The 16,323-nt window shown below is 42.0% G+C and overlaps 1 protein-coding gene across 9 annotated transcripts in view; it reads right to left on the reverse strand.

Annotated features, from left to right (window-relative positions):
- ZCCHC7 (zinc finger CCHC-type containing 7) overlaps positions 1-16,323 on the reverse strand; it is a 110,011-nt gene that overhangs the window by 25,566 nt on the left and 68,122 nt on the right. For 8 of the 9 annotated variants that reach the window (XM_021379966.1, XM_021379968.1, XM_021379961.1 and 5 more), the window contains 3 exons: positions 11,714-11,757; positions 10,452-10,577; positions 8,566-8,736 (listed from right to left, as the gene is read on the reverse strand). In XM_021379966.1, the coding sequence (XP_021235641.1) occupies positions 8,566-8,736; positions 10,452-10,577; positions 11,714-11,757 (341 nt within the window). The remainder of the gene's footprint in view (positions 1-8,565; positions 8,737-10,451; positions 10,578-11,713; positions 11,758-16,323) is intronic. The other variant, XM_021379969.1, reaches the window with a different exon arrangement.

Here is a 16,323-nt window from a genome sequence, read left to right on the forward strand (position 1 = left end):
AATATAATACTTTTCATCATCACAATGATCACTTACGAAACATCAGAGGCAGAATACAATAGCCTAAACCAGATGCTAAACAACAGCCTTTTAAAAATGATGCTTTTAACTGGGAGCCTTATTACCCTGTGTCAGCTCAAAGTTATTGTCTGTATCTTTCCTCACAGAATGAAAAAAAAATATAATTAGGAATTAGTGCCGAATACTGAAATGGAGCAACATGGTTTGCTATGGAAGAGAGCATAAACACAACAACCAAAGCTGTGATTTTTCTTATTTACTTAAAAGTACTTAACCACAAATGGCCCTTGTTTAATGAAAAGCCCTCACAGTAACCAAGCACGCTGGCAGCGTGATGTACTATATTAAAATAAAATTGCATTTATTTCCTGCCCCAGTGGTCTGACCGTACCAGCATTCAGATGTAAGAACACAGGAGGTGACTACTCTTAAAAGCAGTACCAGCGCTCTGCAGTTGCAGAAAACACACCCCAAGTACAGTCTTCAACACATTTTGCTACGTCTGGGCGCCTTCTTCCACGCAAGTTCAGCACAAATAATTTTTCAGAAATAATGCTCTTTTTGCCGCACCCACGCTCGATTTATTTGGAACGGTTATTATTTTTGTACCCAAACACAAACCAGCTTGGTGTGCCACACCAGATGCATCAGGACGAGATACACCGCGCATTTTGACCCATATTGAATTTTATCAGGTGCTAATTATTGTTTTACCAGAACAACGGCTTAATGCATCTGTTGTTTAATTCCCACTTCCCTATTCTCAAATGTGAACATCAAAGAAAATAAAACACTCAATCTGAAACAGCCCCTGACAGCAGACCAGGACTCAAGTGCTCAATAGACAAGGCCCTTGCCACCAGTTCTCATATTTCCACAACAGTGAGCAAACACAAAACCGGCGCTCAGCGGCCTTTCCTCCTTTCCGCTCCCTCGGCCCGCCGTCGGCCGGCCGCGGGATGCGGCTCTGCTGGGAGCGCCGCGCGGGAAGGATTAGCCTCACTAACACGCCAGCGTTTGCAAATGCTGAGGAGAAACCCCACCACTGTATTTGGCGTATGAATAACCAAAATGCACGCGCTGACAGGAGACCGGGACGGGCCTATGGCTCCCCGGGAGAAAATGTAGCTGTGATGAGTGACAGGGCTTTCAGGAAATATGTTCACAATCACAGACAGTGAAGGCCATGACCTAGATCGTTTAAGAGCTTGTCTTGTCAAATTATCAAAAGCTTCTTCCTCTCTGAATAAAGAGTGACATAAGTGAGTGTCAGAAAGCTGCAGGCTGACAAGCCAAGCATACAATAACAGCATGCACGTCACATACTTGCCGAACACCGCCACGGCTAGCGGCAAATCTTAATGAGAGCGCGCCTGGCCCAGGAGACTTGGGTCCCTGCTGGCACAGCTACTCATCTCACAAAAATCCTTCAGCTCCAAGTCAGTTATGGTCTGACACAACGACTACAATTACTAAACACAACTTTTTAACAGAATCCTCTGGTGCTTTGTCAAAGCAGCGGCTGTGAGGAGCTGCCCCGCTGCAAGCGACCACAATAAGACAAAAGATTTGCCAAAACACACACTTTTCATCGCCTCCGCATGGGAGACGCCACGAAAAACACACAATGCGTCGCTCCAGAAATGCTCTTGCGCAAACAGATGTCAAGGCCCCTTCCCCACGAGCTGCACTGTGCAGCCACCGCTCCCAGTGCCGCTCTGGGATCGAGGTGTTTGACTGCAGGGATTACCGACTCACGGCAATGTTTACTTACTCTTACAATTAGACAGAAATTGACTTGGGGCAGGCGTGGAAATAAGGGAACGCGGCTGGTGGAGTGAGATCACGAGGAAAAAAAGCCAGAAGAGCTGCTTTCTCCCAGGGTGCCCGGTGCAAGTGCAGAGAAGAAAGACGGAGGCCACGCAGCATGCGCAGCGCCAGCCACGCCAATGCAAGACCACTCTTGCCAGCACTCAACACCTTCAGCCTGCACAGAGCCATATCCAGCAGTGCCAGGGCTGGCACAGCTCTGATGGCAAGCACCAGCACACATTTTGATAGCAACAAGGGCATAAGGGAAGCTGAGAGAAAGACTGATCGTGTTTAAACAGCCAAAAAAGGCCATTTCAGGCAAGATAAAGGAGTAGGCTGCTGACAGCGGTACACACCTGGCTTCTGGGAAGAGGCGTTGCTTCCAGGGTGCATTTGTAGTGTGCATAAAAAGATATGGAGCCAGAATCATAGAATGGCTTGGGGTGGAAGGGACATTAAAGATGATCTGGTTCCAGCCCTCTGTCATAGGCCTTCTGCCACCAGATCGGGCTGCCAAGGGCACCATCCAATCTGGCCTTGAACACCTCCAGGGATGGAGCACCCACAATTTCTCTGGGCAGCCTGTGCCAGGGCCTCACCACCCTCTGAGTAAAGAATTTCCCCCTAACATCGAACCTAAATTTACCCTTTCAGTTTAAAGCTCCTCCTTGTCCTATCACTATTAGACTGTGTATTAGACCGCTCCCTTTCCTGCTTATAAGCTCACTTCAAGTACTGGAAGGCCGCAACGAGGCCTCTCCAGAGACACAGCACAACTGAAGAAGGCAGGAGGCCTGGGCGCTGTTGCTGGCCAGCTCCAAGGGTAAGGAGTTCAGGCAACTCACTACTTCTCTGTGAGCTTGTTCTTCCTAAGTGTAAGTGGAAACATTGTTCTGTCTATGCTTTTTGCCTTCTTTCTGCTATGTCATCCTCTTTAGGAAGTCCTTTTCTCACCCACAAAGCGGCTAAATGAGACTGTAGAGCAGAAGCCCCACGACATCCATTGGAAATACCACCAAACTTGCATAACAGAAGATGCTCAGATCATTGGATTTTCAATGTATGCATGTATAAGCATAACTGTATATAAACATATAGATATACACCATGCATAACTGTATATAAACATATAGATATACACCATGTGATTATACACACGTAGATGTACACAAAGCTATGCAAGACAAGGTAGCAGCACTTTCAGGGAGATACGCATCCTCCTAGAGGAGGAGCATAATGCCAAACAGGGCAGCACCTGGAACTTTTAAACAGCTCAGCTACATGTTTTCATGTAGCTACACGGTCTCTCTCATGAAAGTACATCAGGTTCAGCTGCTTCCAGTACAACTCTGAATCTAAGTCCATACATTCTCAGAGTTGTTTCAGGGAATGTAGCAGTCCTAGTGGATAATAAGTGCATTACCCAGAAATTGTTTCAAATAACTTTGAATATTTTCAAGTCTGACTAGGTCAACTACCTTAAGTTGCTTCAAGTTCACTGCTTGAGAAAAGCATGATGGTGAAGAGTCACTCTGAAACCAGGCATGACAGCTTGTTCTACATCCTTTGTGTCACAGTAAAAGTGAGTGGTCTTTCTGGGAAAGACAAATTAAAACCTTGTTGGGTTGTCTGGAGTATTGGATAACGACTCAAGACCTGCCCTGTGAAGGCTGCATTAGAGTTCTTGAAGCATTTTGGAGAACTCTGAGGAACGACAGCCTCACTTAGCCCCACGCACAGAGCAGAACTTGTGTTCTGACCTCTGTTTCTATGGGCACCAGAAAGACCAAAACTGGAAGGCTGATACAGAACAGCTCCAGTAACTGGGCTCTATAAAACACTTTCAGGTTTTTGATTAAGCTCCATGGAGAGGTCTCACAACTCCTTAAAGAATGCAATTAGCAGAGGCACAGACATATACATCTCTTATCACAATCAGTTTGCAGTGTGAAAAGAGCAGAGACTACCAGTCTGTCGTCCCTTAACTGTAAGCTGATGCCTCATCATGCTTAACAATGAGACAAGCATGCCTCCTTTCCCCTGTACACATCTACATCCAGCTGTTTTCAGCACAGTGACTTCCCAAGCTGGACAAAGTTCCTGTGTGTTCAGCCAATAACCTTCCAGAGTTTTCTCTTTCACCAGCTGGCTCAGCCTCCTCTGGTGCCTCAGCAGACTTTCTGCATCTACTGCATCTCTTGGTAAGGATCCTCACCTCGTAGGTCTCTTACCTCATTCTGCCTCTTCTGCATCCAGCTCCCCCTGCCTTCATTAGATACTCCCTAATGATTGTTCAGAGATAAGCAATGAACATTGGATCCCTAATCACTGTCTCCAGTCACAGAGGATTTTGAAGATCTTTACAGATCCTTCTCTCTGTCGTCTGTCTCTCAGGATGAAGAGGTAGCTGAGCTGAAGGATGCAGAAGAAAAGGACCAAAATAACACCTACTTCTCCACTGCTTTCCAGATGATTCCTAATATTTCACCAGCTGTTTTCCACAGCTTCTGAGCAATTAAGTGATTTTTTTTTTTAATCATTTCTTGTAACTCCAAAATTAGGTCCTGAATGGTAATGGTAAGCTCAGAGCTCATCCCTTCCTATGTAAAGCTGCAGTTTTTTTTTTTTCCCCAGGCATTTTACATTATGTTTAGTGCCACTAAAATTCATCCAACATTTTATTCCACTCTCCCTGCATTTACTACAGTTCTTGTGCAGCTCTTCACACTTGGTTCATATCATTAACACACTAAATTCAGTCATCTTCGCAAATACCGTCACCCTTTTGTTGACCCTTTCCCACATCACACTTGCGTCTCCTACTTTATCCTCTTGTTCCATGCCTGTTTTGTTTCCTTAAAAGCTTTTGGTCAGAAACTTTGTCAAATGGCTTCTTAAAATTGTAGACTACGTTAACTGAGTCATGTTTACACAAACGCTTCCTGACTTTGTCCTTTGAAGAATCCAGAGATTTCCAAGAACCAGGATTTTCTTTACAAAAGCCATCACGAATTGTCACACGTAAATCATATTTATATATCCATTCCAACATTTGACTTGTTATTACAGCTTCTGTTAATTTGCCTGGTGTACACACTAGGCTGGCAGGACTGGTTGTCCAACTCTTTCGGGGACCAGTTTTAAAACTGTCACTGTATTTAACTTCTTGACCATCCGCTGGTCATACAGGCTTCTTGTCTTGACTTAAAGAAACATTTACTGGGGATGAGCCCAGTGCAGGGCTGAGGCGTCCTGTGCTGATGGTACAGAATTGGTGCTGGTGCTGGTCTGTGTAGGGTAAAAGTCCCCAGATGCCACATCTCCACAGACTCCTGCAGTAGGTCTCTGCCCAGAGCCTTCTCCATTGAATCTCTTTATGTTTAAGCATAAACGTGTGTTTAATTTGCCTCAGGGGGGTCCAATAACATTCCCCAACACTGCATTTCTAACTGCTTACCAGAAGGTGTTTGTAGAAATATGCCCTCCGTGTTCTTTAAAGGAATGGTACTGTAAACATGTTGGCTATAAGTAGAGGCACAGTTAGAAGAGGAAGATCAAATTTAAATTTATAACGTCCAAATGCAAAAAGAAATAGTACTGGGTATATGGTTTGGCATCTACCAAATATATTTAACACCATCTGCATATCCCAAATACTGTGGTATATCCTGAGCCTGTAACAAACACTCAGTTTTCCTTCTTTAACTTCTTACATCTGCTGCAGTAACAAGTGATCTTCAGGAGCAGGAGGGATACATGAACAATGCAATTCGCAGTCCCTCTCATCCTGTCTAGAAATGAGATGCAAACAGCACGTCAAAGGAAGCTTCCATGTCTGGCTGGTAAGCTATGGGGTCAAACATCCCATCGAAGCTCAACTATTCCATGATGCTGCAAAATGGGAATGGAATATAATGACAGAGGTTACGAAAGATAGTCTTTGCCAGGTTAGAACAGTTATGCAACTAAACTTTTAACTTCAAGGAAAGGGAACAAAAGGCCTTGTTGGGATCTCTCTTAATCTTTGACCAGCAGATGAAAAAAGGAAAGGAGAAAATATCTAGGAAGACATATCAAATACTTCCAAATTTCAAAAACTGTAACATCTAGAGGAACCAAACAGGCACGCTTGGAAGACAAACATTTAAGCCACATCCTTAACTAGAAAATGAAGACATGCTAAGGGGAAGGGATGCCATCCAGAGGGACCTGGACAGGCTTGAGTGTGACTTGTGTTGACCTCATACACAAACACAAAAGCATAAATACAAGACCTTTCCAAAAGTAGTGTTCTAGTATCACTTAATTTCATGAAGTGATAATACTACTGTAATATAATTCTGCCTTAACTCTCCAAATCTTTCACGTTACACATAGAAGAGAGCCATGAAAGCCTTCCTTGTTTTACCAACCTTCCAGTTGCTTTAGGACTGAATACTTTCTTGCCAATATTACAGAATACTTTTGAGTAACAGTTTCCTTCAGATTTGGAACATTCTTGCCAAAATAGCTTATCCAGCACTGAAAATTCACATTGCTCATCCAGAAAGGAAAAATTTAAAACACTGTCATGCCCAGCTTTGAAGTACACCACACTTACAAAACACACTGAGCTGTAAAAAATTCTGTTTTATATATATGTGTTTAATATACACCTCTCTCTTTATACACACACAAAATCTGACATACTGAGATAAGCTTTTACTTGGGCTACATGATAGCCAAACAGCAACGTTAAATGATGATGTTCAAAATCTTTAGATTTCTTTTGGGACAAGCAGTAGCGGATGCATAACATGATGTTCCTTACATGCAGGGGTCCTGATTTCCATAGAGCTGATCACCACACTTACTGTATGGCATCAAATAACTTGCATGGGCAGTAGTAGCAGCTTTAGGCAGACAGTCAATAACAAAAGTTTCTTTTTTTCAAAATGCATTCAGAAGAATGTTTTTAAGCAATGAGATCACGCACTGAAAAGTGTGCTTCTATAACAACAGATTTAAATAATGTAAGTTTTGAGGAATAGGTCTCTCCTAAATGAAAGCAGGTGTCTGTGACCTTACGCCTCACATCTAGTCTACTGCATAGAGAATACACTTTTTCTGAATGGCCTTTAATATACCTCAGTAACCTCTGGATATCTGAACATCCTTAACAGTTCCTTGCCTAATTTTGTGCTGAAGTTATTCACTCATTATCCAATACAAGTCTGAATGCATAGTAAAAAATAACAATAGTAGAATGCATGTTTCATGGGGTTCCACCTCTCTACAAAATAAATGGGAGTCCTTCTCCCATACTGCTGCGCAACTTGAAACAAATAGTCTGGTCCTGCTGGGAATCAAAGCTGAACATTCAGTCTTGTAATAAGCATCTCACAGATATACAAAAGGAGCATTTCCACATTCCCCGTCAACAAAACCGTTATTACTGCGAGTACAGATGCAAGCTTCCTAATATCTCTGATTTTTTTTATTAAGTACGAAGATCGTCATTTGGACTACATACTTTTTTTCTTTCTTTTGACATAGCAGCAGTGTAATATAATATGAACAAGGAAGTACCACGACTGGCTACAGGACCAGGGTGTCCCCTCAGTCTGCAGAAGCTATCCTGGTCTAGAAGAAACAGGTGGGTTTTGAATGATAGTAGAGAAGCAGGATAACATTGGTGTGGATCTTGTGGGATTAAAACAAGTATCAGGAGATTCCAGACATTAAATGTCTCTATCAATATTATTCTTTTAATAGTACAGTATATGATTTTCCATCTGTTCCTCTACTACATGAATTCTCCTACAGAATATATATGATGGGCCTGTTCATAGAGATATGGAATTAGAGAAAGAATTGATTTCACCATTATCTTTCATCTTGCATGTTCACAACTAAGACAGGACTCTACCAACAATCAGGAAGAAACTAAGCTGAGGCACTGTGGCTGTAGACATGCTTCTCTGCAAGACACTGTCAGATAAAATTTTTATTCACCTCTACTTATGTAAGAGAACAATATACCGTTTCCATTTCATTTGTAAAGCGCATTTGCAATGTAAAATACAACAGTTACAAACGCCAAACCCACTCAGACATCAGTTTGAGCTTCTAATGATTTTTTCTTTGATGAATGTGTAATCATGACAAAAACTCGTCTGAAACTCCTAGAGCAAAAGGGCTACTCCCTACCTGCTCCTAGCGTGCATACAGCAGACCACGTCGCCCAGTTTCCATCTCCCTAAACTTTTCCTTCAACAAAAATGAGAAACGTTCTCTTCTTTATCACCTGCTATTGTTTTCAGTGGTTCTCAAACATAGTAAACTAAAGTGTTACAATTAAAGAGTCAATTTATTACATATATTTTTCAGCGTATTTCCCCAGATTTTTTTAACCAGCACGTTGAAACTGTTTGAACTGCATTTGCTAGGTTTTAAAGTCCTTTTACTAAGAGTGATGAGTACTACAAAACTGTATCAATTGACATTTTTCATCACCCCAACTAAATTGGACAAAATTAAACTAAATATCAAGTGCTTACAGTGCTCCAGTTTGTTTTCTTTGGATCACTTTTCATGTAAGTAACTACAGTATTTCCATATGTTTATACAGATATGCACTTTATACAATGAAAGATAATCTGAAATGACTGCGGCTCTTGCAACTTCAATTTTTGACAGGTACAAAAACAATTGTGAATGTTTTTTGTTTTTTTTGCCATGGACAATACTCACATCAGCATAATGCCCCTTCATATCACAGCGACTGCAGTGCTTATTCCAGTAGGATCTCTCAAGACATTCCCTAAAATAGTGGCCAGGCAAACAGCAGTTCAAACAAAACCGTGCTGGACAACTGTTTTGTAGATGACCTCTTTCTGCACACAGGCAACAAGGGGGAGTTTTCTAAGGAAAAATACAAAATGAAGAATGTTAGGTGAGTACATGTCCAAAGACTTCAGAAAACAAAACAAAACATCACAAGAGGAAATAAAGAAGAAAACACCCTAGATAAATATCTACCATCTACTAGGAATTGCACACATCCTATGTTTCATTTAGAAACTGCAGCAAAGGAAGACTAGAAATAGAGTAAAAGTTCAACTTCTGACTGCACAGATTCTCTGTATTTTCATTATTTTGACTTTGCATCATAAGCACTTTTTAAATGCCCCTGTAAGAAGCGTTCAATACTCTGTATGAGCACTTATTTTTTCTGGAAATCTCTCAAAAGCTGAAAAACAGAAGTACATCACAGGAACATGATATAGAGCACACCACACCAACATACTGGCACGGTTTATAAATGTGGTCTGTTGTATAGACCACTACACTGGGTCTGGATGGAGATAATTTTCTTCATAGCAGCCCATATGGAGATGTGTTTTGGCTTCCTGAAAAACAGTGCTGGTAGCACACTCACGTTTACCTGCTGCTGAACAATACTTGCACGGCCTTGAAGATTTCTCAGTTTCCCACTCCGACCTGCAGCCAACAGACTGAGTGCACATGGGCAAGAGGTTGGCAGGAGACATAGCCAGGAAAGCTGACCCAAATGACCAAAGAGGTAGCCCATACCACATGACATCATGCTCAGAAATAAAATTAAGGCAAGGGAGGTTTTGCAAAGTAGACACTGCATTTGCATCACTTGTTTGTTTTGTTTTGTTTTTACCTTCCCCTGTTAAACTGTCTTCATCTCAAGCCATCAGCTTCTTGTGATTTTGCCTTTTTTAGTGCTCTCTACAACCCCACTAGTATGGGTGAGTGAGTAGCTGGGTGGGTCTTAGCTGCTGGCCAGCTTTGTAACTCAAGCAAACACACAGATGCCCTCACAGACTGGCAAACATAAAAAAGGCACTCTGGGACCAAAGCTTTATCAGTTTAAAACCAATTTTCCCAGTGATGGAGTGCATCTTCACTCCAACAGCTTACATTTCAACTGGGTGGGATGTAGACACAGGACATATGCTTTAAAGGAATTTGCTTTATATTAATATGCAGAGTTTCAGTGTAGGTAGCAGCCTCAGGGACTGAGGTACGGATTTTTTCAGGCTTTGTTGCAGGGACTGATAAATCCAGACCCTCATGCAGCTGCCACCATTTCTTCACAATACAGTGACCGATTTTGAAATCTCTATCTCCTCTAACTCATGGAGAAACAGAAATTTCTAAGTATTTGGCATCTACCCAAGCTTCTTATAGTAGCTTCATCTTCCTCATATCTCTATTACATTATTTGTATTGCTGTTCATTATACAGGAATCTGCTTTCATTCATTTACAAAGGGTGATCTTTAGATTCCTTAATGCTCTCCTTCTTGAACAAAATTTTGAAAATATTTTATACCTTAAAACTAGTCTTACAATGTGAAAAACATACACCTACACTGTTTTTAACTCTCTTTTTAATCTGCTTACGCTCACAGATTTCTTTATAAAAGCAATCACCTTCTCAAAACAGCCGATTACTTTTGTACAGTAACCTGGTCTTGTGCAAGCTACTCTTCAACCTGAAGCCATTTTTTCAACAAAATAACAAACTACTGAAGCAAAACTTCTAATGGCAAGCAGGAAAGAGTAAAACAGCTGAATGTGTAAGTAATTAAATGTTGTGTTTACCTTTGGAACAGGACAGTTTTTGGACAAGTGTCCTGGCCGGCCGCAATTTCTGCAGGTAACATTTTTGTCCGCTGTGTAGTACCGAACACTTGTTCGCCTCACACTTGCATAGTTACAGATCTGTGCCTGGGGAGAAAAGAAGGGAAAAACACATTTATCATTTAAACCACTCATGGTTTGCTAGAAATGTGTAAAAGTTGTTGCTGGTAGTGTTCAGCTAGCAATCTAACTTCTTACAAGTACAAACTACATATCCAGGTTTGAACTGGACAGTTCTCTTCTAGAGAAACTGATATTGTCTGGTTCAAACTTCCAGTTCAGAACATGATTTTTTCACTGTTTAAAACTATAGCCATGAAACTTTGCTTTCTCTTGGTTAGCTGAAACACTTCTACTCACTGTGCAGTTTCTTGATGAACTGGAATTTTTCTCAGAATGCAAATACAACTAATATTAATGGCAAATTCAAGTCACAGGTTCACTGGAACACATTAAGGGAAGCTTCTTGGACAAAGTACAATACTATGTAAGTTTAGAAAACCTGCAATTGTAAAGGATTTTTTTTTAAAAAGGAAAAGAGATTTTAAAAAAGCAATCCTGAAATAACGTTGTTGAGAAGCAAATCAGACAGGTACAAAAACATCAGTTCTCTTATGGGAAGGATGTTGTTAATGTCACTCTTGGGTAACTTGCCTGAGCAGGGGTGTTGGACAGGTGGCCTCCTGAGCTCCTTTTTGACCTACATTGTTCTGTGAATGTGTGACATAAACTTTAATAGATCTTGGAAAGAGAAATCAGAAGGAGATGGACCTTCTAGATGAAGCTTACTCTTCCCGGATCCCTGCACACCTTTCACAAATACTTCAAATTACAGCCTGGCAGTGCTAATGACCGAGCTGAGTCCTTGCTCAGGAACTGCAGGATGACTAACCAACCACAGCACACTTGTGGTGCCACTGTAGGAATAAGGATTTAGCTGTCATAAAACAATTACTTCAAAGAGCCTGGGAAGGAAGAACTGAGTTCCTCATTGCTGAGGAGCTCCTGTCCCCTCTTCTCTTCCACCACTGTTTGTCTGCCTTCCCTAACAAGTGAATGTCTTCCCAATGAACAACTGCTCAGGTTTCATCTGCCAAGGGAAGGACATTCTTAAGGCTTCCATGCAAAAATTACAGATGGATTTTCCAGTCCTGCTTATCTTGGTCTACTTGTTAATAAACATAAATATAACAATTATGGAACAATTTAGTTGTCTGTGTTACCTCTAGGTCTTTATTACTGATGGACCAGTCCACATCAGTGTCTCCTGGAAAACAGAAATACAATGAATTATACTTAATTTATGTGGATATATATTAATAATATATTCAGATTATGATTACTGCACTTACTGACATTGGTAATAGACTTTGAATGTATCCAAATGGAGAAACTAGTCCTATTTTCAGGAAAGGAATGCTTTCATCCTGTTTGTCAGCAAATCTTAACCACCTTAAAATCAGGATACGCTCAACCACCAGCTGGAGTATATCTGACGCTGCCCTCTCTTGTCCTTTCATCCCCATGGTACAGATTCAGGCAAGTTTCAGTTTGTTCTGATGTAAAGAATCCAGAGCTGAAGGATTCTGGGCATGGCCAGCGCTAAGTGCTCGGGTTGCCCAAGTGGGAGCATACAGAAGTGAACACAGCACAACACAAACCTTCCTTCCTTGAGAATTCAGAAACTCTACACCTTCAGCACTGCTTTTGAAGGCTACGTGCCAAAATGACTTTATGCATAACCACAGCAACTACGACTAATCTAAGTAACTCTATTTCATAACAGGGTTTGGTAAGGTGCAATAAATCAGAACAACACGCTGAATGAACAACTATCACACCGTAACCTTCTCACACACAGCACCAGGACTGGCAGAAGTAAAAAGGAAAAGTCAAAAGGAAATAAAAGGCAAAAAAACCTGAAAGAACAGGGATGCAGTTAGAGCTGTTTAAAAATTCTGCATGTCAATAATGTTTACTTCTCTCGCTGTGCAAAGACAGCTGTAACACCACAGTATCTTTCTTATCATCACAGAGGATTCGTGTCAACAGAATAGCTTGCTTTGCCTATACTTTTACAGTAACTATTAGAACCCGTGTGTGAGTAAATCCCATGTGTTTGCAGGCTTCTTAATGCCAAGTGTTCTGTCCTCTACCAACAACTGAAATCTGAAACATCTGTACGTGTTATTAAAACAAATCGTAACATCAAAAATTACAATTATTTAAAAAAAAAAAACACTACAAATCTACCTAATTTTGATTATATTACTCATTTCCAATAAAAGACGGGTGACTAGCAACTAAAATCATACCATCTGCAATATCACTTGTAACTCTGTGTAATGCGATGGAAAGCACAGCAATGACAGCAGAGCAGCAAGGTCCCAAGCTGCAGCGAGCAAGGATTCACTCAAACGCAACAGCTGTGAGCACAGAAATAAGGGAAGGAAGCTGCTTGCCTTCAGAAGGTCCCAGGTAGGCAGGGATCTCCAGCAAGAGATGCCCTCACCTCCACTGCCAACCCTTAAACGAGGGCTGGGAATGCACCTGAGCTTCTCAGGGTCTGCCCTGCCTCCTAGCAGGTGCTCCATCACTGGTTCAAGCTGTGATTTAGCATTTCCACTACTCCCTGCACACTGAAAAAGCCAATAAATTCAGCTGAAACACGAAACGCAGAACTGAGATACAAGGTATGTCCCTAGAACATACAGCGGGTGCTTTAGAATTAATACCTGTTAGCTGCTCTGCTTCATCCAAAGTCAGGGCTAACAATACCTGCCTGACTCTCAATAATGCCCTAGAACATGTATTTTTTGCAACAGTCACTAATGCCAACAATCCTAACGAGCATCGCAGACATTAGCAGTAACTTCACTGGCCTAACTGTAAAGCAATGGGAGTGACGCATTATGTTTAAGTCATAGCATGGATAGCAACTGCCAAAGCAAAAACTGCAGTGCAAGAACCAAAGGGATACTTCAGCCAAGCATCATTCAGGGTAGAAGGGATCACCATAACAAGCAGTGGCATCATCCACCTAGGCCTGGAGACTATTCCTCCAGGCTGCCTGGGTTGCAGCAGGGGCTGGAAGGGATTGCGTTGTGTTGGCTCTCTCTAATGGAAGCTGTTCGTGGGTATACCCAAAGGAAAATTAGGCCTTTTGGTGTCTAGTCATTAAAAGTAAAGAAGCACACTTACTGATATATTTCAGTGCATTATTTATTACTCGGAAGCCTATTAAGAAAATTCATTCATAAAGAAAAAGATATTTGTAATTCAAATCAGTACTGTGAATGCCACATTTCACAGAAAGGCATATGCAGGATGGTTGACAGGCTACAGATCAAAATTACCAGCAAATTAACTCCTGTTAATCATCAGACATGCCCTTTTTAAGAACAAACAACCAAGTTTCATTTCTTTGCTGTCAAAATCCCCGTCTTCCCAGGGAAAACTGATATAACGATTAAAAAATTACTCATGTTAGAAACTAAAATGGCTCAAATTAGAAAATACATAGGAAAGCGTTAATGCGTAACGCAGCACTGCAACTCCAGCGGCTCCACCTCCTCCCAGCCATCCTTCTGTCCTGCTCCTGCCTTCCAGGGGTGACCCCAGGCAGCACGCTGCAGAGCGCTCTGCCCCACGCTCCTTCTGACAATGGAAAATGAATTCCATGGCACTTGGACAGGGGAGCAAGGACACAGCCCAACCCAGCACCCCTGGGCAGCGCCAAGGGAAGAGGCGCTGGGACCTCCACAGCTCCAGCCAGAAGCCTCAGGTCCCCCCCTGGGGCTGAGAACGTAACTTTGACCAGAGCTCAGACGCAGAACAAATATAAATGCAGATTACTGAGAGTTACGTCAGTAAACACCAGTACAATGAAACTTGCTACCTGATATTTCTCAAGCCAAGTGCGACGTGCAAGCACGTCTCTCTGTCCTCAGGCAGGCACACACAGAGGATGGCTGTCTGCCTCGGGAGCTGAGGGGAGAAGCACTCTGCTCCTCTCTTCACAGCACCTGAGTGCAGCAGCAGTTGAAAAGCTATCCAGATAATCTCCATCAAGATCTCCATAGCTCTGCGAGGAGACCGTACTGTCATTTTGCAGAAACAAAGCTGACATAGTGCACAGGGCCTGGTGAATGCATTAATAAAACCCCTCCAGAATATCTTCAACAATTTGTTATGCTCTCCTTTCTCGTCTTCATTTGTTAATAGCTATCTTTTTTAAAAATAATTATATCAACTTCTGTGCTTTGCATATGAACTTCTTTTCTTTACAGCCGGAAGAAATGGCTTTGTTAAGCTGCAGAACACAGAACAAAATGAGGGAAAAACAGAGGCCAGAAAAAATGACATACAGGATGCATGCACGCAGTTCAGACTAAAATGAAAGCCCTGTGCAAGGGTCTTATTCTATACAGCACTACCCTTCGGCTGCCCTGTAGTCCTCTACAAGAGCATGAATAGTCAGCAACAACTTTGCTTTTATTTAAAAGAAAAATTGTCAAAGATCATTGAGATTCACGTGTATCACTCCACCGGCATGAAAATGTAAATTTCAGGGCAGGGCTCACCATGAAGCCAGATTTACAACTACTGTTCAATATGCATTCAAGCTTTCTTTCTTTCATTCCAAGAAGGGGAAAGGCAGGGAGGAGGGAAAACGATGAGTAGTCAGAACCTGGAATTACCCAGAGGAACAATCCATTTCCGCAGAACAAAAAAAATGACTTGGAATAAAGAATAAACTATTCAGAATGTATTCGTATCTGTTGTACCACTGATGATCCTAGCAACCAAACACGTGACCCCAGATGTGCAAACGGGGCAGGCTCGTCCAGATTTTTTACCTCTTCCCAAAATTACTCTTTTATTTCCATTCATTGGAGCCAGAAGAAAACGTTGCCAAGTTCTCTGCACAAGTTCAGCTTCCCCTGCAAAGGTTTGTTTGGTTTCTGCATGTAAAAACACTGCGGAACTGTAGAGCCTGGATGCTCAGCTTCGCAAATGAAGCACTACGCTTTCGTAAAATGGAAGAACAGGTCCCCGTCCCCTATAACTGCAATACACATGCAGCCATTTTATTTACTGTATTTTATCATCAGTCCACGGAAATGGGGTGCTTCAAGTTGTGACAGTTTGGTATACAGACTGAAGGGAAAATACATTTCAGAGCTGAGCGATACAAACTGGTCTTTGACTGCTATTTTATACAAGCACATTACAGAATGCAGAGCCCGAAGTACACTCTACTGCAAGACCTTTGAGGTAAGGACTGCTTCAGAGCTCTCTGTGAACAATATTTAGCATTTCTCAGCTTCTGGCTGCTACTGGAGTAACAAACAGTATTTTAGGATGATGACATTAAACCCCTAAAAACGATTTACAATTTTTTGAGAATTTCACAGTGACATTTTTACGTATATCCGAAAATTACTGTTCATGTTTGTACCAGAATGCCTGACCGTAATGTAATCTACTACAGTAAGTTTCAAAGTTTTGTTCCAAAAAGGTAAGGAAGAAAGCATTTAGTGATAACCATGCGGCGTCCCAAGCCAGAAACTGCGATTCCCTCCCTGTGACAGATTCTCCGAAGGACAAGAACTCAAATTTCAATACAGTAGCACCTTCCTCTCTCTCCTAGGAAGACGTTTTCCCAGGACCCAGACATACATTTCCACGTACACGAGGCCCACCAGGACTTTTTGAAACAGACGCCTGCTGCTCAGCTGCTACAGCCTAGTGTAACCTGCAGACAGGGCTGGTGCTCCCGCTCCGACCGCTTCCGCAGCTCAGCCCCAGGTCACGGCGCTGCCGGTTCCGG

The sequence above is a fragment of the Numida meleagris genome, chromosome Z (assembly GCF_002078875.1).
Source record: "Numida meleagris isolate 19003 breed g44 Domestic line chromosome Z, NumMel1.0, whole genome shotgun sequence".
In the NCBI taxonomy this organism is placed as follows: Eukaryota; Metazoa; Chordata; class Aves; order Galliformes; family Numididae; genus Numida; species Numida meleagris.